General features: G+C 34.4%; 4 protein-coding genes and 1 long non-coding RNA gene across 10 annotated transcripts; 1 reads left to right on the top strand and 4 right to left on the bottom strand.

Annotated features, from left to right (window-relative positions):
• Positions 1-6: 6 nt before the first annotated feature.
• LOC111399327 (RNA polymerase II C-terminal domain phosphatase-like 2) lies at positions 7-8,594 on the bottom strand. Of its 5 annotated transcripts, none has more exons than XR_002703635.1 (16): positions 8,083-8,594; positions 7,281-7,751; positions 6,273-6,483; positions 5,794-5,951; positions 5,643-5,713; positions 5,413-5,518; positions 5,248-5,337; positions 4,990-5,131; positions 4,483-4,778; positions 4,328-4,385; positions 2,773-2,903; positions 2,636-2,689; positions 1,984-2,080; positions 1,307-1,467; positions 1,062-1,235; positions 7-381 (listed from the first exon to the last, which is right to left on the bottom strand). XR_002703635.1 is itself a non-coding variant. In XM_023026581.1 (15 exons), exons 1-15 carry the CDS (start codon positions 8,362-8,364, stop codon positions 301-303), a joined length of 2,409 nt encoding a protein of 802 aa, XP_022882349.1. In that variant the 5' UTR covers positions 8,365-8,594; the 3' UTR covers positions 7-300. The 5 variants fall into 5 exon arrangements, 3 of the variants coding, with proteins under 3 accessions (XP_022882349.1, XP_022882351.1, XP_022882350.1); XR_002703636.1 differs by having other exon boundaries at positions 291-381; positions 1,124-1,235; XM_023026581.1 differs by lacking the exon at positions 1,062-1,235.
• Positions 8,595-10,048: 1,454 nt separating this feature from the next.
• Positions 10,049-12,641, top strand: LOC111399325 (clathrin light chain 2-like). Its single transcript, XM_023026580.1, has 3 exons — positions 10,049-10,336; positions 10,472-10,625; positions 12,113-12,641. Exons 1-3 carry the CDS (start codon positions 10,068-10,070, stop codon positions 12,449-12,451), a joined length of 762 nt encoding a protein of 253 aa, XP_022882348.1. The 5' UTR covers positions 10,049-10,067; the 3' UTR covers positions 12,452-12,641.
• Positions 10,956-12,245, bottom strand: LOC111399326. Its single transcript, XR_002703634.1, has 2 exons — positions 12,160-12,245; positions 10,956-11,309 (listed from the first exon to the last, which is right to left on the bottom strand). It is a non-coding gene; the product is annotated as an uncharacterized LOC111399326 (long non-coding RNA).
• A 98-nt stretch (positions 12,642-12,739) lies between the features above and the next one.
• LOC111399324 (putative serine/threonine-protein kinase) lies at positions 12,740-17,385 on the bottom strand. Its single transcript, XM_023026578.1, has 6 exons — positions 16,973-17,385; positions 15,633-15,745; positions 14,993-15,203; positions 14,281-14,515; positions 13,856-14,006; positions 12,740-13,277 (listed from the first exon to the last, which is right to left on the bottom strand). Exons 1-6 carry the CDS (start codon positions 17,049-17,051, stop codon positions 12,909-12,911), a joined length of 1,158 nt encoding a protein of 385 aa, XP_022882346.1. The 5' UTR covers positions 17,052-17,385; the 3' UTR covers positions 12,740-12,908.
• Positions 17,386-20,765: 3,380 nt separating this feature from the next.
• Positions 20,766-24,445, bottom strand: LOC111399323 (flocculation protein FLO11-like). 2 transcript variants are annotated; one of them, XM_023026576.1, is made up of 6 exons: positions 24,203-24,445; positions 23,673-23,826; positions 23,195-23,276; positions 22,532-22,643; positions 21,468-22,352; positions 20,766-21,260 (listed from the first exon to the last, which is right to left on the bottom strand). In XM_023026576.1, the coding sequence occupies exons 1-6, from the start codon at positions 24,353-24,355 to the stop codon at positions 21,042-21,044; spliced, it is 1,605 nt and encodes a 534-aa protein (XP_022882344.1). In that variant the 5' UTR covers positions 24,356-24,445; the 3' UTR covers positions 20,766-21,041. The 2 variants fall into 2 exon arrangements, with proteins under 2 accessions (XP_022882344.1, XP_022882345.1); XM_023026577.1 differs by having other exon boundaries at positions 23,195-23,270.
• Between the last annotated feature and the right edge of the window lie 1,873 nt (positions 24,446-26,318).

Genomic DNA, 26,318 nt, shown 5'->3' with positions numbered 1-26,318 from the left:
CAATAATTTTTAGTCCTGCAAATCAATTATTCACTACAAAGTCAATGATCATCCAATCAATCCCTCGGCAAGCGAAAGTCTGACATTCATTCTCTTCTCTTTCATGTCGGCTGTCTTCCTCCTCTGCAAAGGACAAGGATGGATCCATAACCTCCATAGTCTATGATATGTTCTAAGGTATGGCTTCACACTGTGTGAATCACATCTCTTCTTCATTCTACGGACTACAGCAACAACAGATCTTCGTTGACGATTCTAATTACGAAATTTAATGACAAAAGACAATCCCTTTATAATCATTCACTGGGGCGAGTTAGGATGATTTTGCACAAGATGATTCACCACGTTGGAGGAAGTAGTACTAGGTCCACACTCTGCTTTCTGTAAAGCATTTTTGAACAGAACCATATATTAATCATGTTCATTTCAGAATTCAACAACGGCAAAAACTCAAGGTGGGTCAAGACATAGTCAGTTGGGAATACTAGAGACACAACATAGAGAGGATAAGATAATGCCCCTGTTTGATAACCTTTAAAATTTTGCTATAGTATCACTCTTCACCACACATTCACACAATAAAATATTCCTTCTTAACCACACATTTTCCAAAAAATATTATTCAGAAAAATTCTCCAAATAATGGGTGACAAACAGGGGCAATATATTATGCAATAAAACCTTGAATCCTGAGCAGAATCGGAACAAAAGTGCAGGAAATCACAAAGGTTTTTCCAATGATGAAAAACTACTTCATAATATTAACAAGGCAGTGTAATAGAAATCACAAATGGTTGTCTGCTGACTAATCGTAAAGTGCAGTTCACAAGAAAAATAAAGGGAATGGACTACGAGCTCACATAATCTTACTCATTAGTAACTAGTTGTGCAATGGACAACACTGTATCAGTGAAGTTTGACTACACCTAGGTATAATTAAATATTATAGGCCAATACAAAATTAATCATTCAATAAAACCAAAATAGAAATGTTTCAAGGGAAGCTGCACAGGAATACTTGGATAATGGTTGGGAACTAGGGGCTGATCCACAATTCATACCTCTAAAACAGGACTAAAGAAAGCATAGAAGAGACAGCAGCAGAGAACATGAAACAACTCACTCCTCATTTCCCTGTTTCCGCTCTAGAATCTGGTGATAGCAAATTCCAAGAAAGGAGCGGTTTATCCCCAGATAATCACTACTCATTCTTGAAATACTCCCACAACCCTTATCTGAGCATCACAGTGTGTTTTCAAAAAAAAAAAAATCAAATCAACCATGGGGGACATTGACAAATTCACACCTCCGTAGGATTTTGATTCGGAAATTCATTATTCTCTGGCCATTCATCTGACACAGGATTGACGACGTCCCAGAGAAAACCATTTTCTCTTTGTACAGAGAGTCTATCGCAATCATTATCCACAGCTCTAGAATGAAGTGCAATATAAGATATGTAGTTGTCTGCAACATCACAAGTGAAAAGAAAAAATAGTGTTAATGTCTCAGCAAATGCACGAAGCAACTAATAAAGCAATAACTAAGAGTAAGATCATCATCTTCAGTATATGGCTTTGTGTATCAGAGATAGTAAAAATGATAAAAATGACGAAGTCTAAAATACCGGAGAAAAAGACATGCATCCGTATGAAAAGAGCTTGTGCATATGTACTGTGTAGTAGGCCATGCCCTAGGATAGCTCTTGCAAAAATTGTTAGAAAAAATAAAAAAGGGATCTTATAGCTAAAAGGACTCGAAACTTACAATATTTTAAGAAGTGGAATCAATAAAATTCAGTTTACATTTCGGTAAGATGTTCCATATTATTGACATATTTAAACAGTTTGCTTTAGTCGTGAAAATTGAAATTTTCACCCGGATCATAATGCATGTACATGTAGAACTGCCACTGGTAAAAGACAAGCATGTGGACTCTTCATTACAACAATGTAGGAGAGTATAACCTAAAAGTAGTCTTACCAGCTAAGCCACGAAGGGCATTTTCAGCAGCCTGTTGCTGAGCATCCTTCCTTGTCCTGCCCATCCCAACACCGATTTTTTCACCAGTAAAGAAAACCTACACATTAATTCAGCACACTGAGCCTCCATCTAATAAATTTAGGTTAACTCTTCACAAAACATCGAACAATGTCAGATAGTGAGAAATCATCGAGCATTGCAGGATGCTGAGCAGTGTTACAATCATTAACGGATAAAGAAATTCTACAGACTAACCATTTGGGCTATTTAAATCTGAAAGGACAAAGAATGATTGATTTAACATTGGCTGGCAAGACATAAATCAATTACAAAGAGCATGTCTGGTCTCAACAGTTAATTATGGCCACAATCATCAGTAGTCCCACAGCATTAACATTGAAGAATTGCATAGCAATGTAATTCCAAGTGAGACTACACTAGCCCAAGTTGGGTGTCCAATGTAAGTGAGAAACTTTCAAGAAGTCTTTCATATGTTTAGCGGTGTACACGTGCATATTGATGAAGAAACAGCAACCATATTTTAACCACAAACAAGAGAACACCATAAGAAACTCTGCTGCTAAGCTCTCATCTGCAGTATCTTATCCATTTTGAACTGAGAAAATCCAATATGTACAATTTAAATACTAACCTCTATTGAGAACTGCAAATCATCACTGGCACTTACCACTGGCTTAAATTCAACCTGAGCAAGAGACGCATTATGATGACACCCGGCAATAAATATATGGTACTTGACATTGTTTCTTGCTAGAAATGTGAATTTACCTTTGATCTGCATCTTCTTCCTATCTCTTGGAGCACACCAATAGACAATGAAGGGAACAAGTTCATTTTTTCACTTTCAGGTTTAAGCTCTCTATTATTGGAGAAGAATTGGTTTTGAGAAACACCAAACTCTACCAAGAAGAGAAAACAATAGCACATTAGGAGAAGATAAATGGCAATGTCTTCAGGTTGCAAGTCACATAATTACAAATAGAGAAAAATAAAACAGTTTGAGGAGAAAAACATCATATCCAAGGTTCAAGTGTAATCAGCAATAGCGCCACAAAAGGATTAGCTACACCAATATGACACAGAAATTAAGACAAAAAAAAACTTTAAATGGTTTTTCTAATATGAACATGCAGTAGCCATATATTGAGTTGCAGATAGCAACATTTGCATGTTGGATATAAACTGTCACAATAAAATTGACTGCTTTATATGTTATTCAACTTGATGTGGAACATCCACCTCTATACAATGTCTTAGTACCGCATGTATTAATAGAAAGTGATGCGTATGTTATCCCTTTTTTATTTTTATTTTCTTTTATATTCTTTTTGAGGGGAAGGATAATCCAATATATATGTTTATAACTGGCTAAACCTCATGCAACTAACAGCCGAAATTATTAAATGAGCTGTGGAGGACAACAATCCAAATAACAAAGAATAACTCATAATCTGATAAATATCTGTTCAGGAATTTCAGTGACTTGATTATCAAGTCGTCGATCATTTTCCTATACAACAAGGATACAAGTCTGCCATCTTTCTAAATCGTACATGTCAAATTTCCTTAATATAATAATCTACCTTCTTCTGTCAATGAATATGAACAAATTCAATTTAGCTAATAAACAAGAGAACACACAATTTTCCAGCCAGTGTAGAAGAATATCATTTTTGAAAAGGACATAAGAATATAAAGGAAAATAAAGTTCAACAAATGCAGCCATACGCTCACGTAAACATATAAATGTATATCAGAGTGGGTAAATTCAATATCATTAAAGAGAGGGATACAACAACCATAGAACAAAACCCAATTAGTTAGAAGATAAAAATTGAAAATCAAGTATGATGCACGAAACGAAACAATATTTAGTTCAATTTGATCCAACAGCCCAATAATGGCCGATCACATAAGCCTTCAAACTAGAGGTCAATTCATAGGTCCACTATTAGCAAAAGTTTCATGTGCATTATATATGAACAATCTTTTCTTGTGCCTTCTCATCCTGTGTAAAATTGTCATCAATTAGTCGCTGGACAATAGTGACAAAGGAAAAATGCACTTTTAAGACATGACCTGCATTCTTTAACATCCATAGAGGCAATAGAATACAATTGTACTTCACACACAATAGCATGACTGTAATGCTATCTCCCAATTTAGGACGCGAAGCATTCAATTTACAGTTCCTTTTTATATGTAGAGTTGGTGGATAATCATTATAACTACTTTTCCTTCAATTGGTAGTATTATAAATTTAACGAAACATGTCCAAGGTATAACGAGATAATATGGCAATACTAACACAAAATTCAAGTACCTGCAAACTGATTAGCCAGTAGAGGGTTCTGTTTCTGTGCATCGTGCCCTGAGTTAACCTGCTTATAGATAAAACTGGACCGTGTAAAAGAAGTATGCAAAGAAGGAAAAGCTACTATCAAATAAAATTTAAAAGGCAAATGGGACTTTAGCAACCTCTTCCTTCTTCACTTGAGGTACATTTGACAATAGTCCTGGAAGAACAGAAGGCGGTGTACCATTAGTAAATGAATTCTGACGACCTTTCTGTCTATCGGATGGATCAGATTCTGAAAGATTTCCTTCTGATCGATTATTGAAATGCTCTCTATTTGTGTCTTCTACTAACCACCCCCCCTGTGATTGTAGGAAAGGTGCAGGTTGCTGCTGAGGCAATCTAGTCAATAGAGAAGGTTCCGTCGAAGCTAGGTACCTGTTTTCCCTTCTAAATGGATCTCCAAGTAAACTAGGTTCTACAGTGCATTAGGGGGGGGGGAGAAAATGAAAAAGAACAAAAAATATCTCATCACCAATGTATGTAACTTTATAAATTGAAGATAAACCACAATGCCCAATGAAACAAGAACAAAAAAGTAACTGGACTTTAATAAACTTAAAAGCATGTTGTTCATCACCATCCATCCAATTTTCAATATCAAAACATTTCTGAATTAAGACCCATACTTTCCGAAGGCAATATTGCTCTTGAAGATGGTGGAACAATAGCACTTGCGACGGATTCTACAGGGAGCTTAGTACTTTCAGATTTCATCTCTACATTGTTAGTCACAGATCGAGAAACAGCATTTGTAACATTCTTCTCTTCCTGAATAACATAAGAACACAAGAATATGGATGAAGATAACATTCTCCTTCATGTTTTACAAGTGGAGTAGGAGAACAAAAATACGTGAAATACCATCAACTGGTACAAGAAAATACCGTGTAGTTCAATCTCTGAGCAACTTCTGGGCCATTCATTCCCTCAATAATTGGAGCATTAAGATGTCCATTAGGTACAAAACTAGAATCCTGACAACAAATACGTTTGGATATTACTATCATAAATCACAAACAAATTGAGAGACAAAACTTCAGTCTGAATACCTCTGACATCAAGTAGTTGCTCACATCTGATGGCGAAGGCAAATTCACGACTTCGTCTTCATAGAAAACATCGCATATTCTTCGAAGTAGATTTTCATCGAACTCTCTAATTGTGTTGAGGAAAAAGGCGTAAGTCATACAAAGCACCCATCTAGAAGAATGCTACCAAGATATACAACAACATCCATCTATTTACTAAGTAATTCAATAATTATGAGAACTTGACTAACTTAAAAAAACCGCCCCTGACATTGCATGCAACGTTTCTTGCTACACAAAGGACTGGAACAGCAAATGCAGTCTGATCAAGAAAATATGTCCATCACTAGCAGTTCATGTGATAAGCAATTGAAACCATGTTACAAAAACGAAATAAAATACCTCTGCCTGAGGAGAAAAATATGGAGTAAACGCAGGTACTACATGAACACGAGGCTGATCCTTCTCTTCCCACACCTTCAAGCGATCATCAATTACCATTGCCATTTTTGGATGACAATTTCCACCTTGGAAAACATTGAGTAAAGATTTTCTTGCCCCTAAGAAGACAATGATAAATATAATTAAACGAAATAAGTTTCATTTGATTATTTGAGGGCAAAAGATAAATAGAAGAACGAGATCAAATTCGTATGAACAAAAAGCAAACATCCCCTATTCATGTATCTGATCAAACATTAGAGATAGGTGCTAAAATATTTTGACCTCATTCATACAAATTTAACTATTTTACTATAAAATAATATAAACTAGAAGGAAGAATATTTTTCTGAATCTCTGAGATGCTCTAAAAAATTGCCATAAGCTAAGGCTCTTAAACTATCAGCAGAAGCTAAAAGGAATCCCTCTCATATTCTCACCTGTTTTGACACAAACAACACGGTCCAGTAGTTGCTTTGAACTAATCAAACGTGCTTCTGGATCAAGAAGCCTCCACATTTCCAGTGCATAATCTCTTTCAGCCATAGTACAAACATAAACTTCAAACCTTTTCCGACCTTTCGCAGTCAAATAACTTTTCAAATCTTCCCAAGCAGGTCGTAACCTGACTAGCACACTAGTATCATGATTCTGCACAGGAGAGCAACCATTGTAAGTGCAATGACTGATATGAATCAAACAACAAAGAGAACTACATAACTGATCCAATCATTACAATAATTTTACAATGGTGAATCTTAATCTAAACCCCCAAGAAATGCTAACACAGTTAAATTCAATACATCTAGTCGTCTAGAGATCTACATAAAATCGTTAATAACACAGCTCATCATGTGTTTAAACAGAAATTTGCTGTCTGATCCTGCAGAAACCAGCAACCAATCTATAATAAGAAAAGTAGATATTATAACAGCACCAAAGTGAACAGGACAGCTTATGCAAGTAGTTGAAAGATAGCATGGATAGAAGACTTCTCTTGTCTTGATTCCAGAGATGGAATGCAATCCTAAATTAGAATCCTCCTGACTACGTCTTGCAACAAAGGAGTCCTCCCGAGGATTATAGAGAGCAAAAACTCATTGACCATGATAGGCAATTCTTTCATTCTTCTTAGCCTCATTGTCGATAACCTATTTTGTAAAATAGGGCATGGGCGTTCTCTAAGTCTTCTTTTATTTCCAATCTTCAAATTTAAGTTCATTTATAGCTAGAGATAATAATTTCGCATTAAATATATGACAGTATTTCCTCAGTTCATTTAACACTATATTCAAGTGTCATCATGGTTATCATGTGTTAAGAAGCTCTGCAGAATAAATCAGAAATTGAAATTACTAACTTCCATAGATCAAAAAGTAATGACAAGAAAATAGCTGATTACACAATTAGCAGTAGTAAACATGATGGCACCAATAGTATCTCCTAACCTCAGGATTAATGCGAGTTAGAACAACATTTTGTTCTGGCAATCTAATAACCGGCCGAACCACCCGCTCAAGCCCATCAGATAGCGCAGGCACCTCCTCATATTGAACATTATACACTTTCCCACCATCCACAACACAATCAGTCTCTGCATACTGCTTCAGTAATAACCGATCTTCAACGTATCTCTTCATCTGAGCTACAATTCCAGATTCCCGAATCGGATCAGTCTCACGTTCAATACAATCCTGCGAAGACTCAATTCTATCCTCAAATGATTTCATTGTGTTGGCAACAATGAGAGTTTCATCAAGATCAAACACAATCGCTAAACAGCGTGTATTCAACATCCATAGGCATGCACTATACAAACCACTCGGCACTGAGTAGCACCAAAAACAAGGGAATTTCTTCTGCTTACTAGGCATTGCCACTAAATGAATCTCCTCGTTCTCTAGTAGCACCACTGCCGTCTACAGCAAATTAGAATATTGTCAGTTCAATAGACAATAAATTATTCATACAGACGTGCATAAATGCACATATGATGCCAAATGGAAATTATCGCAACCCTTGTATCTAGTATCTCGGGATACCTTTACATTAATTGGAGCAATAATTAATAATTGGCCATAGGCATGAATTGAATAAATGAATAAGATAAGTATCATTCCATTGAACGAATTGCAACAAATTTCACTGAAACTAATTAAGATTTACAAAATTCATTCATACACATATCACACATCCACAAGATGAGCAGAGTATCTATAAAACTATCAGAAATGTAGTTCTTTGTGCGACCTTGAGTTCGTAAAAGCAAGACGCGTGGAGATTGATCAAATGCTCAGGATTTTGATTGGAATTTGTATTAGCATTAGGCTCGAGTTTGCAACGAACTGAAACAGAGGAAATTGTTTGTAGAACCGAGAGAGGGTGACATCTCTCACTTTTGGGGGAGATTGTATGAATACGAATCTCATTGTTCGGGAACTGGAAATTCCCATCCTTCACTGGAACAGTATCCAGCTCTCCCAAATACACATCTCCATGGTACACCAACGTTTTAAACCCTAATCGACTCATTAATTGTAATAAATACTCCCAAATTCACAAAAACAAGAACAATACATTCAAGTTCTGCAAATGTGAAATCAAATAGGAGAATTTATTGCACAAATGTTGAAATTTAAAAAGAAAATAAAAACTACTCCCACGCTCTGCATGAATTTCATCTCGCACTTCCTCACTCTACTTATTTTCTCTCTCTAGAGGAACTCTCTCTCCCTCCTGAGGCAGCGGTTTCGAATGAGGGGGTACCTTATATAGAAGTGTGGGGAGGAGGATCGTTTATGTAAATGGATATTGTTTTAGAGGAAATTTCGGATATGCCATTTCGTACGGAGTTATATCGGGTAAAAGTGGTAAAGTGGAGCGGGTCTTCGCTTTGAGCGAGGAGGATCGACTATTGAAAGATAAAAATATTTTGTGCTAATTACTCTTTTAATAATTTATTTGAATTAATTTGTACTTTTTTAAAAAGTTAGGAAATATGATTGTAATTTATTTTTAAACTTTTCTTTTCTATTGTTTTATTTAAATAGGGGGTACATTTGTCATTTTACATGAGAAATTTGATGAAAATAATTATTTTCACTACAAAAGGTGCATGTAAGGATGAAAATATCTAAAAAATAAAGATATGAATATTTTGCACAATAATATTGAAAGATAATAACGTTTTATGCTAATTACCCTTTCAAAAATTAAATCTGGCTATAAGATTACACTAACATGCTTTGAAAAAGAAAGTGAATGTCAAAGCGTTAATGAACACGTATGATACTAACATGAAACACAATAATGTGAAATATGACGAGAGTTCGAGAAATTTGTTGTAAGCATTATGATTTTATGGATGTTAATCGAGAATTTTTCCATTTACATTCGTGATGATTTAGAGCATATTTGCATGAGGTTAAAAAATAAACTCTATTTTTCAATCAAAATTGGCCTAGTGTGATCATAGTTTAGAAGATAGATTGCATGCTCGTAATGACTTAAAAAATTACTACAATATTTAGCCCTCGTTTGATCCTCATTTTTGGAAAATGAAAATAGGTGGAATATATATTTTTTTAAAATGAGTAGTTGAAAAAGAAAAAAAATCGATTTTCGTGTAATATTATTTTATGAAAAATTGTATGATTGAAAATAGAAGAGATAAAAATGAAATGTAATTTAAATAGTACCAAATAAGCGCTTAAGTTAAAGTTAAAATTTAATTTTAACCATAAAAATTACAACTTTTATCAACTTTTCACTTATACACTTCATTAATTTTTATCAAATTGAGCTAAATTTTTATGTAAGACTTTGTCAAACCCTGTAATAATTATCTAAGTGAATTTATTTTCGTCTTTAAAATTGTGGGACCCACGACTTTTAAGCTGTGGGCGTCCTCGCCAAACATGATCTTAACGATGAGCCAAGAAGAGCATTCGATCAACCGGTTGTATCCGTAAACCAATTTTGCATCGACAGCTGAAAAGAAACTCTCAGTCGCCGGATTTTAAAATGGAAATGAACCAATCTTACACGTCATGACCAAAAAGATTCCAATTGGCGACCAAATGGTGGCGCCGTCAGTACTCACATACAATTAAACTAAGTTGTACCTTACACGCGTCACTATTCCATTTGTCCTGTCTTAGAGTCAAGCAATAATAATTTGACACGTACGTTTGAAAAACTATAATTCAACTCAGGAAATTAAAGCTGAATTGCTTATGGCAATTGATTTCTTATATCTAAAAAAATCAATCAAGAGTCGTCGGAGGGAGAGAGAGAGAGAGATGTCGTTGGAAGACGAGTCGATCAGAGAAGGAGATCTCGAGGAGGACTTGCCGTACGATGCCGGAGATATGATCGGCGAGTCGCAGCCTCCACCACCGCCGTCGACTACGGTGTTATCGGAGAACAAGGAAAACGGTCCAATTCTACCTCCACCATTGGATGTGCTGCCGGAGGAAGGCTTAGCTCTTCGAGAGTGGAGAAGGTGACTTCGAAAAATCCTTTGCATGAGTGTACACTGATCTCCTCTGCCTTTGCTAATATTAGAAGTTGAATATATTGGATCAATTGTAGAGTAAATTCGCATATTCTTGAGAAGTCTTCGTGCTAAAATTTTTAGGCAAAATGCAATTCGGCTGGAGGAGAAAGAGAAGAGGGAGAAGGAGATGTTGAAGGAAATAATTGATGAAGCTGATGAATACAAAGCAGAGTTTTACAAGAAATGGAAGATCAGATGTGAGAACAATATAGCTGCCAACCGGGAGAAGGAGAAGGTTTGATTCACAAATTAACAAAAATTCTGCAATTATCAATCATTGAATTTATTTTTTTTTTTAAAAATAAAAATTACGCAGTGTTGATTGAGACTGTAAGCTGAATTTTTGGCAGATTCATTAAACAAGAATGATAAACTAAGATTAGTTCTCAATGAATTTAGAGTCTGATCCATAGAAAGTATTACGAATCATATTAGTTTTGATCTACCTTCCCTCGTCCTTCATGTTTTTTGAAGCTTGCAAAACTCTTATAAACGTGAAACACTTCTAAACCATGTAAGTCGTCATATTCTTAATTAATACTCAATATATGTTGTCATTTTTATCTTGTTGTTCACTTTAGTAGGCAACACATCCAAATTAGTCGTAGGAAGTCGTGAACCACCTCAAGTTTCAAGCTATTAGATAAGAGAAAGGTTTAATTATTTAAATTTAGTAGTCTTCAACACACCTTAATGTGCAGGCTAGATTCATTTTGGTCGAAGGCCTAACATGTGGAGAATGTTTATAAATGGACGACGGGCTAGAGTCGAATTCGAGAGTTTGTTTGCTCTTACGCTATGTTGAACGGACCACTTTATCTGAAATTTTATTCTGTTGAAACGGAATTTGTAATTTGAATCGTGTTCTACAGTTGGCTTTGGAAAGCAGAGAAAAATTCCATGCAGAGGCTAACAAAACCTACATTTTTAGGCAAAATGCAATTCGGCTGGAGGAGAAAGAGAAGAGGGAGAAGGAGATGTTGAAGGAAATAATTGATGAAGCTGATGAATACAAAGCAGAGTTTTACAAGAAATGGAAGATCAGATGTGAGAACAATATAGCTGCCAACCGGGAGAAGGAGAAGGTTTGATTCACAAATTAACAAAAATTCTGCAATTATCAATCATTGAATTTATTTTTTTTTTTAAAAATAAAAATTACACAGTGTTGATTGAGACTGTAAGCTGAATTTTTGGCAGATTCATTAAACAAGAATGATAAACTAAGATTAGTTCTCAATGAATTTAGAGTCTGATCCATAGAAAGTATTACGAATCATATTAGTTTTGATCTACCTTCCCTCGTCCTTCATGTTTTTTGAAGCTTGCAAAACTCTTATAAACGTGAAACACTTCTAAACCATGTAAGTCGTCATATTCTTAATTAATACTCAATATATGTTGTCATTTTTATCTTGTTGTTCACTTTAGTAGGCAACACATCCAAATTAGTCGTAGGAAGTCGTGAACCACCTCAAGTTTCAAGCTATTAGATAAGAGAAAGGTTTAATTATTTAAATTTAGTAGTCTTCAACACACCTTAATGTGCAGGCTAGATTCATTTTGGTCGAAGGCCTAACATGTGGAGAATGTTTATAAATGGACGACGGGCTAGAGTCGAATTCGAGAGTTTGTTTGCTCTTACGCTATGTTGAACGGACCACTTTATCTGAAATTTTATTCTGTTGAAACGGAATTTGTAATTTGAATCGTGTTCTACAGTTGGCTTTGGAAAGCAGAGAAAAATTCCATGCAGAGGCTAACAAAACCTACTGGAAATCAATTGCTGAACTTATACCAAATGAAGTTCCTGCCATTGAGAAGAAGGGTAAAAAGGGTAAAGAAAAGCAGCCTTCCATTGTTGTGATTCAAGGCCCCAAGCCTGGCAGGCCAACTGACCTTTCGAGGATGCGTCGAGTGCTTGTCAAACTCAAACACAAACCTCCTCCGCACATGACACCTCCACCCGAATCCGGAGAAGAGGCTAAAACCGCTGAGTCGGCAAAGTCTCCGATTCCATCCAAGCCCGAAGGTATATCGGGTGTGGGTGTTGCAAAATGAAAGTTGATGGTGCTGCTTTGGGCATATATTCTAGCAACATGTATGTATATATTGCTTGTCTAAGTTCTTAGAACATATCTTTGGTCATTTGGTGTGTAGATAAAGATAATAGTCTGTTATGTTTGTTGCTTTTGTTGTCTGAGATGTTTATTCCCTCATGTCCATGAACCATTCATTTTGACATAATGTATATATAGTCTTTCTCATTTTCTCCTTTTCCTAATCTTACTTCATTTTTCTCTTATCCATCAAATGGGATGAGGAATAATACACGACACGTTCAGCAAGGAATTGAATAGTATTAGACAATATTATAGAATCATGTCAAAATTGCATACTAACTACATATTTCCAACTTAATGTGTTCACCAAGAAATTAATATTACAATGATAAAAATAAGGAAAATCTACAACTGGTTAAAAGGAGTAGAAATGAGTAGATATTACTTTGGGCACATCATCTAGGAATCATCTCGCTCTCGGTGATACTTTGATGACTATCGAACAGGGTTGATGTCGATAAAGGATTAGCTAATTGTTTCCCTTTGCTTAGTTGAGAAGACGACGCTATGTGCAAACTACCATCGTCCGATATTTGTGAAGTTCGTGGCCTATAGACCCCTGGCTCTGTTAATAAGCTATCATTTAGGACAACATCTTTTGAAAGCATTGTCACAACTTGTTTCATATCGGGTCTTCGTTGAGAAGCTGATTGTGTACAGAAGAGTGCGACATTGATGAAGCGTATTAATTGATCCTGCGGATATTCTATGAGATCTGGATCAACGATCTCCAAAATTCTACCTTCATTTCTTAGTTTCCATGCCTGTAATTTCAGGTTTTACACATTAGGAGATTTCCTCAAAATTGGACCCCCATTATTTTAAATAAGGAATATTGCACCATTGATCCCCAACCTATTCACCGAGTACCATGTTTGTTCCCAACATTATATAAGTTGGTTTTCAACCTTTCGTTACAGTTGCAAAATCATTCCCTAACTATAGAAACTGTCCAAATCTTCATTAAACCTTCGCGTGGATGTCATGGAAACTTGTATATCCTTCAAACTTGGGAACTACCCAAGTCACAAACCAAAACCTAGCTTCATACAGCAGGATTTGTGAGGTTCATATGACAATTTAACAGGGATTTGGACCATTTCTGTCGTTAGGGACTAATCGCGCAAATTATAATGGAAGGTTGAAGACCAGCTTGCTCCCTTTTAAAGGTTAAGGACTACTTTAATACTGGGGCAATTTTAGGACCAATGCTGCAATTTTCCCCTAAAAATACGTTTGACTACATATGCACACACATTTTTATGTTTTCCAAAAAAATTTCGAACTATTATAGGATCGATCATGTCACATTATCGATTCAAAAGAAGTTTTAGAAACTTACCCATTCAAGTAGAACCAAGAGCTCCTCTCCAAATGCAGCTTTGCTACTACTTTTGCCACTTATGATTTCAAGTAAAAGTACCCCAAAACTATATACATCGGCCTTCTTTGTCAGTTGAGCTAACACAGCATATTCAGGAGCTAGATATCCACTGAAGTTACGTTATAAATAAACCAGTGAGATACAGTGAAGAACAACAATGCATTAGATTGTTTTTCATTTTATTTTTCTTTTTCTAAAGGAGGGTGCGAGTTATGCAGAAAAGGGACCAGTTATCATATTCGAAAGGTTAATTTACTAGCCCAGCTCCAGGAGTTAACTCCTAAACTAGCATGTTTCTCTTGATAAAATAGTAACTTTCTACAACCTGGGAACACGGAAAATAAAGAGTTAAAAAATAAAGGTAAATAGAAACGCAGACTTACATAGTTCCTGCTACTCGCGTACTAACATGTGTGACATTGTCAGGAAAAAGTTTAGCCAAACCAAAATCTCCAATTTTGGGATTGAAGTCCTTATCAAGAAGAACATTGCTAGCTTTTATATCTCGATGGACAATATGGGGTTTAGCTTCCTCATGAAGAAATGCAAGACCAGAAGCTGTACCCATACATATTACTGCCCTCTTGGGCCAATCAAGATAGACATTACTTTTTGAACCTGAAATGAAAAGTTCATTTGTTAACTTGGCAATACATTCCTCAATGTACGATGTGATGAACATTGATCGTAGTTTAACGGCAACGCAGACCAACGGTATGGTTCCCACTTCATACAAGTTACTAATGACTCCTTGAAGTCTCAACCTAGACAGCACAATCGTGCATGGAAACCTGAAATATTGTCAGCTCTCTCATTCTATACACTAAACTCTATTTCTCTCTCCAACAAATACATAGGGGTCTAATCTAGTGGATGCATCACATTGTCTATTGCCTTAACTAAGTTGTTCAGACCTCCAAGTGCATGTTTGGCATTCACTATTAGACCATATTGATAGTACAATGAACCAGATATTAGTTTCTTTTTCTTTCTTATATTGTGCAAGAGCTATCTAATCCACCTTAACAAATTATTCCGTTCTTCAAATCACGTGTATACTTTAACCATCCAAAGTGGTAAAAATTCCATCCTTACCAAGCAAAGCACTGGCGAGGCTGCCATTCTCCAAATATTCATAGACCAGTATTCTATTAGCATCCTCAATGCAACACCCAATGAGTTGAACAAGGTTTGCATGTCGGGTCCTTGATATCATATTAATCTCTGTCAAGAATTCGTTGTTGCCTTGCTTAGATTCAGCAGAAAGAGTCTTGATAGCAACTTCCGTTCCATCCCTTAGAACTCCCTGGACACAAGCTCAAGCTACGTAAGCAAGCAAATAAATGGAGAAGGGTATTAAAAGGAAGGGGGCAAAAAAATAAAAAACGTTGTACATGCATGGACAAGCTATTTAACAATCAGAATCTTCAATCCAATCCTGAATCCCCTTATGGGGGAGAGATGAATGTGGAAATTTGACTAAATGGGTATAAATGGATTGGTGTAGAGTGGTTAGTCAGGTGTAACTATACTACGACTTTTTTTGGATTATTTAAACCAAAAGTCAAATGGGTGTGTCCAGCTCATTTTTGGCAGGTGCAAATTACACCTATAATTATTGAATGCACCCAAAACCAATTATCATGGGAGAATTTGGCCCTTTTACCCACTTTAGTGAGAGATATTATGGCAAATTTAAGCCACGTCATCTGCCGACAATGGACATTAAACTTACCTTGTACACTACTCCGAAGCCGCCTCTACCAATTCTGTTCGAAGGATGGAAATGTCTTGTTGCTGATCTCAATGAATTATAAGAGAACAGCTTAACATTGTTGGTAACAATTCCTGACCATGCAACATTAAACAAACATGAATACCTGAGGGCAATATTTAAAATGATAATGTAACAAGTAACTTTAGAGCACGTTGGAAGAAGCCTAAATAAAAGTAAAAAAGTTAAGATAGGTTACATTTTTTTTTTTTTTTTTACTTTTTAAGTCAACTTACTTATTTGAAAGTAATTTTTGAGTTACTGTCAAAATAACTATATTATTCCAATTTTCAATTTTTCAGTCTCTCTCTCTCTTTTTGAAACTACTTACTTTTACTGATAAGTTTCAAACTTTAGCAAGCTCGGATCAAAAATCCATATTTGCAGCATCGACATAGGAATGCAGAAAATCTAGGAGGCTCATTCCCAACATAGATGACTACAAAGTGATCGGGCTTGGATACTAGGAACATGCAATACAGGAGATTCTAGTATTGAACTTACGGATTCTTGAATTTGAGGTGCTGGAATTTCAGTCAAAAGGGCATTCATAGTGGATATGAGAATACGAGCAAACCGATGTTCAACTGCTCTATATAAAGCTCTGGATAAATTATTTGCTTATTTTGAGGAAAGAATAGGATGGATGGATCCTAGTCAACTGAAACAAGCCATCTTATAAATGTGTCAATAATATGGTGTAGGAAATCCCAGGTTACTTAATGGTGCGTTAAATACAAAATCTCCAGTGCTGATTCATTCGGAAATTCCAAAGTATTATCTAATAATCATGGGATACTTTATCTATGGCCAAATGGTTCAAAGGTAGAACATCGTGATTTTCTATAAATCTAAAGAATTGGCTTCAAACATGGGAGTAAAAGTACGAATTCTTCGTCCTCCTCTTATTCATGTAATCAAACTCCTAAACAAAAATGTTTCTCAAGATTAAACTCAGTTGTTAAAGGAATATGAACATTCAGAACTAAATGGTAACCTCTGGTCCGAGTCAAATTATTCAAGAATCTTTTCGCATATCTTTTCGCATAAACCAGTTAGGCTACACCTTATCCATCAAATCTATTAAGTAGAAGAGAAATCCAATATTTCCTTTTCCCAGTAAGGCACACATGCATTTCTTTACCACCCAAAAAGATTAATCTTTAACAATACATATACAATGGTATTATTTTTCTCAATTTCGGTGAAAATATCAAAAAAACGGAAAGAAAATTCGAGGCAGCATAGATAAATACGATCGTGAAATTAATCATACACATAAATCATAATGAATTTCTCACCTTTGGCCTCTGCTTCAGTTTTTTCTTTGCAAGAATCAAATGCACCAAAACAATTAGTAAAACCCATCGATTTGCACATTTAGAATAGCAAAAAGAAACCTTCAATCTGCCAATAAAAAAAAAAAGGAAGAAGAAGAAAAAAGGGGACAAACCCACGATTTATTTTTGGTTTTTTAAAGGAAAATAAAGAACAAAAGGCCAATTCTGAGATATCTGACTTCAATGCAGAACAAAAACGCACTATCTGAAGATGTCGTGCCGACTTGGAAAATTGAATGAATAGCCATATATACAAAAAAAAGTTATACGCGTGAGCTAAAGAATTATTACATATATAATATTGTGGAGGCTGGTGAATCACGATTTCTTTTGCTTCTGCAGTTGGGATTTCAACAGTGAATGCAGTGGGGGTGGATTGTACGAGGATTTCCACTTTTCATATTGGTATTTATATTCTCTGTTCTTGTGGTGTAAATTTGTACGCATGAATTGGTTTGTTGGCTTAACAATTATGGCGAGATGTTTATACTTTCGCACACGGATTTTGACTTGAGAGTAAATTCTTTCAAGATACTCAAACTTTTAAAAATGAGTATGCAATATCGTCATCCGACGGGTATCTATTCAGATGTTAAATGGCCATATGACTCGATCGTGATACTTGATGATTAGGGTAAAATTATTCAAAAAATATTTTCCTCCAATTTAAATTTTTCACTCATTTGACTTGATAATTCTTCCAAGACACTCAACCTTAAACTTCTAACAATTTGAACGCAATATTATTAAACTAAATATATCTATTCAGGTGTTACATAGTCATATGCCTCGATTGTTATATAGTCATATGCCTCGATCATCATACTTGATTAAAAGAATAAAATTGTCCAAAATGATTTTCCTCCAATTTGAATACATTGATTGATTCCTTCTATAACTATCAATATTGGCTACCTTGTGTTCGTGCTAGTATTTAAATTGGGGAGACATCTTTTTTGGTCAATTTTATCCTTTCAATCATGTCAACTGATCATAGAAAGTCTAAAGATATTAATTGTTACCGAGAACACAATGTTAAAAAGGTTGGGGACCTTTGGAAGAATTTATCCTTTTGACTTTCTGCCGTTTTTTCTTATGGTCCCACGGGATTGACTTGGAAGGCCATTAACCTTTTCATAAGTAATGTTTAAGACACTAATTAATTTTAGTAGTAATAATTAAATCTTAAAATAGATGAGCATTTTTATCTCAACCCTGTTCGTTCCTAATTTTGTTTTCTCAATATTAATTTAACAATTATGGGACCAAGTTCTAATTTATGTGATAAGAATGAACCTTTTACCAACTTACTCCGCGTGAAGTCATTTTCCATAAATTTTAAACCCTAGGGTACAATTTGGTAAAGCAACCAATCTTGGCTTTTGTTTTGTTATTTATTTTTTATGCAATTTTTCTTTTTTTTTTTTTTTAATATTAAGTTGGGCCCAAGAATTTTGACAAAAATAATTTCTTCTTTGAAGGGGTCTAATTTCAATATATATGAACCCAAAATGTGTTGAAATAAGTTTTGATGAATTTCAATATTGAAGAAAAAGTATGAATTCGACAATTTTTGATGTCTTCTGGTATTTCTTTTCAAAGTTACAATGTATATATTGACCACAAGGAAAATTGAAAATTTTTTTTAAAAAAAATTATGGCATGTTTGATGTAGAATTTTATAGGATATATTTATGTGAAAATTGATTTTTTTTTTATTTTTTTTCAAAAATGTGCGGTTAAAAAGTAGAAAAAAATTATGGATCCACCTGCAAACTTATTTTATGCCGAAAATAAATTTTTAAAAAAATGAATTTTAAAAAGTCTTAAAATTTTTAAAACTCAATTATTTGAAAATGGCGTATTAATTGAATGAATATTAGTAAATAAATTTTTTAATTAACACAAAAAAAATGTAAAGAAAATGTGGTGGAGGATGGTTTGAAAAGTCATGTTTGCTGGATTTTGCTAATGCTTTCGTATTTCTATTACTATAGTTCATTCAATGCATTCATAAATGCGTTTTTAATTCTCTTCCAAGTACGAACCATCACAAATTTTTTCTTCTTGTGATAAGTTTCGTCGCATTTCTCTTGATTCTCATGAATTTCATACCGTATTTACGAGATACAATGGTGTATTTGAAGAGTCACATGTATTAGGAAGAACATACATGAATGTGATTTGCTTAAGCTAATGACTCGGATAATGAAGATTCATTACAGTATATGGTGCCTATATGACAACACTACATGAAATATCCATTTTAAAAGTCAGGGAAAAAAAAATCATTTTACCACCTATATAACAGTTGTTAAAATTTACTTTTGGAATCATCGACGAGAACTTACTAATGGACTATTTTAGTCGATGATTCCAAAAGTCATTAAATTTATTTTGACGCGTTCACTATTCGTTTTCATGATGTTATCCATAAACGATGAGATTCTTGTATATTTATCAAATTTGTATTTTTGACTAATATATCCATCTTAGGTTGCTTTATTTACGTCATATTAATAAGAAAATTAAAACTAAAGTAAAATAGGGTAGGTAACAAAAGAAATAGCAATCTTAACATTTTTACAATACTTTAAAAATGACTAAAGACAACGTGCATCACACGTTCACTTCAACCTGTAAATAATGTTTTTATCGATCAATTTTGAAAATAAGCAAGAAATATAGGGAAAGTAATATTAATCTTACAGTCAAAACAAATAACTTTATTTTGTTTATGAGTAGGAAAAAAGCAATTTATTTAACTATAATTCAATGGTAGGCCAAATTTCACTATTATCATTATTATAATATTGAGTATTGCAACTAATTGAATTGTATAATTTTCTTGAGGAATCGACGACACCGGAGAATTTTGGTTAAGGGAAAGTCTTTGTTTATGAAATGGAGTGAAAGCGACATCCCATTAGTACAAAATACTATGAGCAGACTTTATGACAAATTCAAAATTAACAATGGTGTTCATCATTAATAACAGGTTGCATTTAATGCATTTGACTTTTTTTATTTTAAAACTTGAGCTATATCCTAGTGAATTTTGATTTTTGAATTTATTTGCCTTTTCCATCTATTGAAAAAGAAGAGAAAAAAATTATATACTTTAAACAAAAAGTTTCACATTAGATAAAAATGTAAACCTTATTTGGGATTTGCTACATGTAGCCAGGCGTGTAAACGCCCGGTTACATGCCACACATGAGAGGCGGGTTCCACGCATTTATTGTGAGTGGGACCCGTCCCCATGTGAGGGGCACGTCCGGGTACAAATAGATTAATCCTTATAAAAATGAGTGCGTCATACTACACGAGAAACTGTCATTTGAATTTATTTTTCTTTATTGTTTTAATAAAAACAAAAGGGATTTATCCATTGTTTGTAATTTGTTAGGTTTTTTTTTTTTTTTTTGGGAGAAATTTATATTAGTGTGTTTTGAAATGACAAAATTGTCCTTAAACTTAAGTAAATGTTAATGATATAATTATGAGAATAAGAAAATATTGGAACCTTCAATGCAATTGACCATTCGTAAAAAGTATTTTAAAATTTAAAGTGAGGTAGAACAAAAATAATGATGGTGGCAATATAATCACCCTTGTGAGGGGAAAAAAATAAAAAAAATAAAAAAGTTTGTCAAAAGACGAATTTATCCTTAACTTATAAATAATAAAAAAATTAAGAACGAAAAAAATAAAAGAAACATCTTACAAACTCCACAAAGAAAATGGACTTTGCAAAAGAACCAAGAGTCAGAATTGATGTCTGAAGCTAGTTGTGTAATATAACCTAAGGAGTCTACTAAGTTTGTTTAATGTTTAGTGTACACAAATCCTATCATATAACGTCAGTATACAACGATATATTGCAAAGAACTATTGATAAAAATGGCATTATCCAAATTCAATATTATGATAACTTAGTTGATTTCTTCGCGAAATGCAATATTGCATGTCCCACCATCTTCAAGATCAAGATTCCAGGGCATTCAAGCAGTATTTCGTGTTTTAGCAATCACTGGCTGCCAACTTCATTGTCTTCAACTTCACTCCCATCAAGAAAGTAGGCATTGTTGATGCTAAGCTCAGAACTACAAATATTTGTGGCAAGGGGAGATTCTAGTACTCCGACTGTACTACTGTTAGCAGAGCTGGGTCGAACACCATAGTTGGACAAAGCCGAAGTGCCAGTTACTACTGGTCGCAAACTGTTGTGAACACTTCGTGTAATATCCTGTCCAAAGCAAACTGGTTAGTAATTTGTGACATTACAAAAGGTTTACAAGCTATAACTCTTTAACCATTAACCTCATGCTTGCCAAATAGTGTCATTTCCCGCATTCTATGCACCCACTGCATGTAGCACTTGTAACTTATTTACTTTCTAAACAAAGATATAATTTGAATAATGTTAGCATAGTAAAATGAGAAAGATACGAACCATATGCCTTATAGCCATGTCCAACGACTTCTTGGAGAGCGATCTTCCAAAGCCCGAATTCTCTTGGGAAGATTTTCTGGGATTGTCATGAGACACATGTTTGTCTTGTTTGGGTGGAGCTAGTTTCCTCATGTTTACCACTCTTTCGACCATCTTCGTACCAATCAATACTGGGTTCACATCATCTCCACCATTGTTATGTCCTCGACTTTTAGATAGTATAGAGCTACCATTTTTATTGGCAGTACCGTTTAGAGCATGTGCTCTGGTAGGAGAGCATGATTTTCGTCTTGGTTTTTCATTGGAACTTGAGCGAACTAAAGAGGACTGAGTGGCAGGTGCACTTGGTCGTCCCCGTGAGGCAGAAGGAGGCCTTTTATGCGTCAATGATCTTATATTTTGAGAAGCATCACGTGACACGCCAATAATCTCTGAGGATTTTGACGGCCTAGATTTTACCGTTGGAGAAATTCCACATGATGGCACTGGATTTTTCATGAGGCCTGCTTTTATCCCTGATGAAGATCGATCAAAAGCAGCTATGCCAGGTGTGGTTGACGGGGTTGAAGGTTTACGGTTCGGTGTTGCAGATCTCGACCCAGACTTCGAAGGCACAGGCATTGAGGGTCGGGCAGCTGGTGTAGAAGAACGTTTAGCAGCAGGTTTTGACGGAATCGAGGATCTCAATACAGGAGCCGAGTTTCTTGTAGAAGGAAAGGTAGCTCTTGATGTAGGAGTCAAAGAACGTGAAGGCTTCGATTTTGCAGGCAAAGTCGACCATCGAGTTGGCGTTGCTTGTCTAGAAGTTGATTTTCGGTTCCCTGATGATAAAGGCCTTCTATTCACAGCAGAAGATTCCAATTTTTCAGCAGAATTTTCTGGCTCCTACATTCAAACAAAACAAAAGAAAAATGACAATGAAACAGAATGTATTGAGCTACAGATCAACAATAAGCAGAAATATCAATTTGTCTTGCAGAGTTGAACTGTATTACATCAATTTTCAAAGGAACGAAAAACAAAAACAAAATCAAAAATATAAAATCAAAGGCCATTCAACTTGCCTTGGACTCCACAGGACTGCCACAATCTGGAAATTCAGCCTGATTCACCATGGAATCCTGCATTCCGACCTCAAGCGAAGGAAGTAATGAAGTATCAGGTGGTGTAAGAAGCCTGAAAAGATGAATTGGCATTGTTATCATAGGATGACTAAAGTTTACAAATGAAAAATATTCCTGTACACAGCTCTGTGAGGATATATTCCGAAGAACGTGTGCAATTTATAATTTCCACGAACCTTATTCTGTAAGTCAGTGTAATAGACATCAACAGTCAGGACGCAAGTAGAAAAGTGAGTAAAAAGGGCTGCAATGAATTAGTGTTTTCTGCAAAATTTTCATCTCGAAAATTAAAAATGTAGTTGTTTGATACATTGCTCTTTTGTAAAGTTTGTGAAGTCGATAGTAACTTCAGAAATCATACCAATTGAAAAGACTGGTATAATTACGAAGTCTTTAAAAGTAAGCGCTGCAACACAATTGTTACTGAAGTTTATGCATGTAAACTTACGAAAAATATGTAAAAAAACCAGGTCGAGATAACTTTCTTTTTTCATATTTTCAACTACTTAACTCATCGACAATAATCAAACCACACAAATTTCATAAATGATTGCAATGTAAATGCGTTCGTTAAGCAGAGAATTAAGAGTGTTTAAACCATACCAGTCATTATCACCTCCTTCAATCTCCGAATTAAGAAAATTATCATAAGGCATCGATAAGCTGCTCATTTGTGGTTCTGTACCTTCAAATTACTTAATATAGTCGATACAAATTCAAACAAAATAATAACAAAAAAAATGCAGAAATCTGGATCAGAATTGAGTATGATAACACAAAAGAACTTGACAACTTAACCACGGGCGGGCCCACTAAGCCACTAAGGGACCAGTGTGGTCGGCCACCCACTGAATTCTCAAAAACCTTCAATTCGACATTGTTAAATTTAAATTTTAAGATTTTTATTTTTATTTTTTTCACAATTTATTTTAGACAATTTTCCGTCAAGCCCCCACTGAAGAATAATTTTGGGTCCGCCCCTGAATTTAACAATATATTAAATTGTACCATCTAGTCCAGTGTATCGAGCATGCTCGGGCAAAATTGAAAGGATAGAACAAGAATCAAATATAAAAAGTACCTTTTGAGTGATCGAACTCATTAGAATCATGAACAAGAAAATCATTCTTCTCTTTTTCGCAATTTTTCATCCCTAAGAATACAGCCAGATCTTCATCTACTTCCCTCATTACCCTTCCAAGATCCCTATTTTGAGGCCTAAAATGAACTGAAGCCTGCATTTGCGAATCAAAATCACAATGCCAACGGTCCCAAAATCTAATTTAATGACAAAATCAATACAAAAAACAAGGAGAAAAACCCAGAAAAAATCAAGGCCTAATCAAGAAACCGCCCATTTTCTTTACAACAAAAGAACAATCAGATTCTACTTGATCTAAATCAAAAGCAAGAATATAATGGCAAGTGTCCCCACCCCTCCCCTATGCTAAAATTTCTTTATGTTACGAAAATTTTCAGCTGATTTTTACAAGAACGTACGCAAAAAACCATGACCTGAACTTGTACACATTCACAAAAAGTAAACACACACAGAGTATAGAGACAGAGAGAGTATATTTATGCATATACATAGAGAGATCAAATACTTACAGCCATTGTTACGAAAAAGAGAATCCAAGAAAATGGTTTTAAGAGGCAGACAGTGGCAGTTTTTCTTAGTATTTTCAAAGAACTGTAATGTCTATAGATAGACAGATCAGAAACCGAGAAACGTGGGGGGGAAACACAAGAGACGAAGTTCATGAATCAAGGAGTCTTTTGTTTGATTCCTTTGATGAAATTCTCACTGTGTTTTTGGGGTGGTGTGGCGTGGGGTGGAGTGGATAGGGTTGGGTTGGGTTGGGTTGGGGGGAGAAGGTAACGCAACAATGAACAATCTGAGGATTTGAAATCAAAATCAAATTTTCTTCGGTAATTGTTGAAAATAGAATTGGCCTTGGAAGCGTGAACAAGGATCAAGATTGCTATTTTTTTTATTGCTTTTGAGGGGTGACTTTTTGCTTTTGCAGTTTCATGTTGCATTCAAAATGATTGGCTTTTGATTAATGGTGTGTTCACTTTGTTTAGTACTAAATACTAGGATCATTAATTTGCTTTTACTAAAAATGTAACATTTGAAAATTAAACCAACCATTTATGAAAATTAAAGACTATGATATTCGATACCATCCAATTTAGCATATTAAATAAATTTACAAGTCTCAATGACCAATGTGCTTGCAAGTTTCTACGTTATTTCAATGGTCATTGAAATTTAAAATTTGTCTGAATAGTCACGATAATTTCAACGTTGTTCTTATCGATTACCCTATCTATTTTCGTGTGAAAACAAATGATAATATCTAATTTAATGTATTAAATAGCTTTAAAAACCTGAATGACTCATGCGTTTTCATGTTCAACTATTTGAAATTTGTTTGAATAGTCGAAGTAATTTCATCTTTATTCCCATCTATCATACTGTCTCTTTCTATTTGAAAATTAAATAAGTTTAAAAATCTCAATGACTAGTGTACTTTCAAATTTCAACATTGCTAAATGGTAATTTAAATTTAAAATATGGATGAATCATCACGATAATTTCAACGTTGTTCTCATCTGTCACTCTGTCTGTTTCTCGTTTGAAAAGTAATGATTTAAATAGAATAATTAATTTTTCAACCAATCTAGAGTGAAAGATTAAACTATTGGAAACATGTTTGAAAATTTGAAAACATTACCAAGGCACTAGTGGCTCCTGTGCCAAGGTGTTCCTTTTTCTTTTTCTTTTTTTGTTTCACAAACAGTGCCTATGTGTCCTGTTTAAACAGCATTAAAGGTAATGTGGTTATTGAGATTTTTTTTATCCATATTTGTGCAATGTTTGTCCAATTCCAACATAGTAAAGATTTGTAGTTTTGCCATGTAAAGAGATTGGCAATTGAATGTTTTGCAATTGAAAATTAACTATTTAAAATACTTTATATTTCAATTCAATGTATTAAATACATGTCACATTTTGTATTAAAAGTGAAAAATTAATTAATTTGAGATTGAGTGGTCAAACTCATGTAAGTATTCATCCCAAATGCGTGAATTCCCAACTGGACGGAAAGAAAATGGGTGGAGTAAAATATAGACTTCCTTTTAATTTTATTTTTTTATTCTAAAGTCAAACATATTGTAATCACATATTTCTTGAAAGCACAATTTTACCAAAATAAAATGAAAACTAAACGAAGGCATAGTATATTATAGGGTGTGTTTAATTGTATTTATTTTTTTATGAAAAATATCAATTTTTCACTTATATTCCTACTTTGAAGTGTTTAATTGCTTTTTTTTCATTGAAAATATTTTCGAACTTTAGAAATTACGTCTAGTTTTCCTTCTTTTTAAGGAAAATATTTTCTTCGAGGGAGTAGGTTTTTGTTTTTCTCAAAACAAGGAAACCATTTTCTTTTCAATATGATATTAAGTGCTTGTTTGGTGTAAATTTTAAGCCAATTAAAATCAATTTTTTGACCGTTATTTCACTATTTCAACCGCTATTTTTTGAATTCTTCTTTTACCAGTAGGATTCATTTCATCTCTAAAGGTCTAGTAACTTAATTTTTATTACTTTTTTTCCAACTAAATAACTCCATACAACTATATTAACCTCTTAAACGAAAACTAACGCTTTCATAAAATAAATATATTTGATCTGAACACAGATCGTCATTTA

This window comes from Olea europaea, chromosome 9 (genome assembly GCF_002742605.1).
Source record: "Olea europaea var. sylvestris chromosome 9, O_europaea_v1, whole genome shotgun sequence".
NCBI lineage: Eukaryota > Viridiplantae > Streptophyta > Magnoliopsida > Lamiales > Oleaceae > Olea > Olea europaea.
This window is presented reverse-complemented; position numbering and strand designations above follow the sequence as displayed.

Coding starts and splice junctions, on each gene's coding strand:
- LOC111399327 (XM_023026581.1), bottom strand. CDS start 8,364: ATGAGTCGATTAGGGTTTAAAACGTTGGTGTACCATGGAGATGTGTAT. Junction 2,690..2,772: donor GAAGAAGATGCAGATCAAAG/GTAAATTCACAT, acceptor TCTCTTGCTCAG/GTTGAATTTAAGCCAGTGGT. Junction 2,081..2,635: donor ATTTGCAGTTCTCAATAGAG/GTTAGTATTTAA, acceptor ATTAATGTGTAG/GTTTTCTTTACTGGTGAAAA.
- LOC111399325 (XM_023026580.1), top strand. CDS start 10,068: ATGGCAATTGATTTCTTATATCTAAAAAAATCAATCAAGAGTCGTCGG. Junction 10,337..10,471: donor GCTCTTCGAGAGTGGAGAAG/GTGACTTCGAAA, acceptor TAAAATTTTTAG/GCAAAATGCAATTCGGCTGG. Junction 10,626..12,112: donor CCAACCGGGAGAAGGAGAAG/GTTTGATTCACA, acceptor CGTGTTCTACAG/TTGGCTTTGGAAAGCAGAGA.
- LOC111399324 (XM_023026578.1), bottom strand. CDS start 17,051: ATGTGCAAATCGATGGGTTTTACTAATTGTTTTGGTGCATTTGATTCT. Junction 15,746..16,972: donor AACTGAAGCAGAGGCCAAAG/GTGAGAAATTCA, acceptor TTGCATGGTCAG/GAATTGTTACCAACAATGTT. Junction 13,278..13,855: donor TCTTGGTTCTACTTGAATGG/GTAAGTTTCTAA, acceptor CTGAAATTACAG/GCATGGAAACTAAGAAATGA.
- LOC111399323 (XM_023026576.1), bottom strand. CDS start 24,355: ATGAACTTCGTCTCTTGTGTTTCCCCCCCACGTTTCTCGGTTTCTGAT. Junction 23,277..23,672: donor TGAGTTCGATCACTCAAAAG/GTACTTTTTATA, acceptor AGTAATTTGAAG/GTACAGAACCACAAATGAGC. Junction 22,644..23,194: donor GAAGGAGGTGATAATGACTG/GTATGGTTTAAA, acceptor TCATCTTTTCAG/GCTTCTTACACCACCTGATA.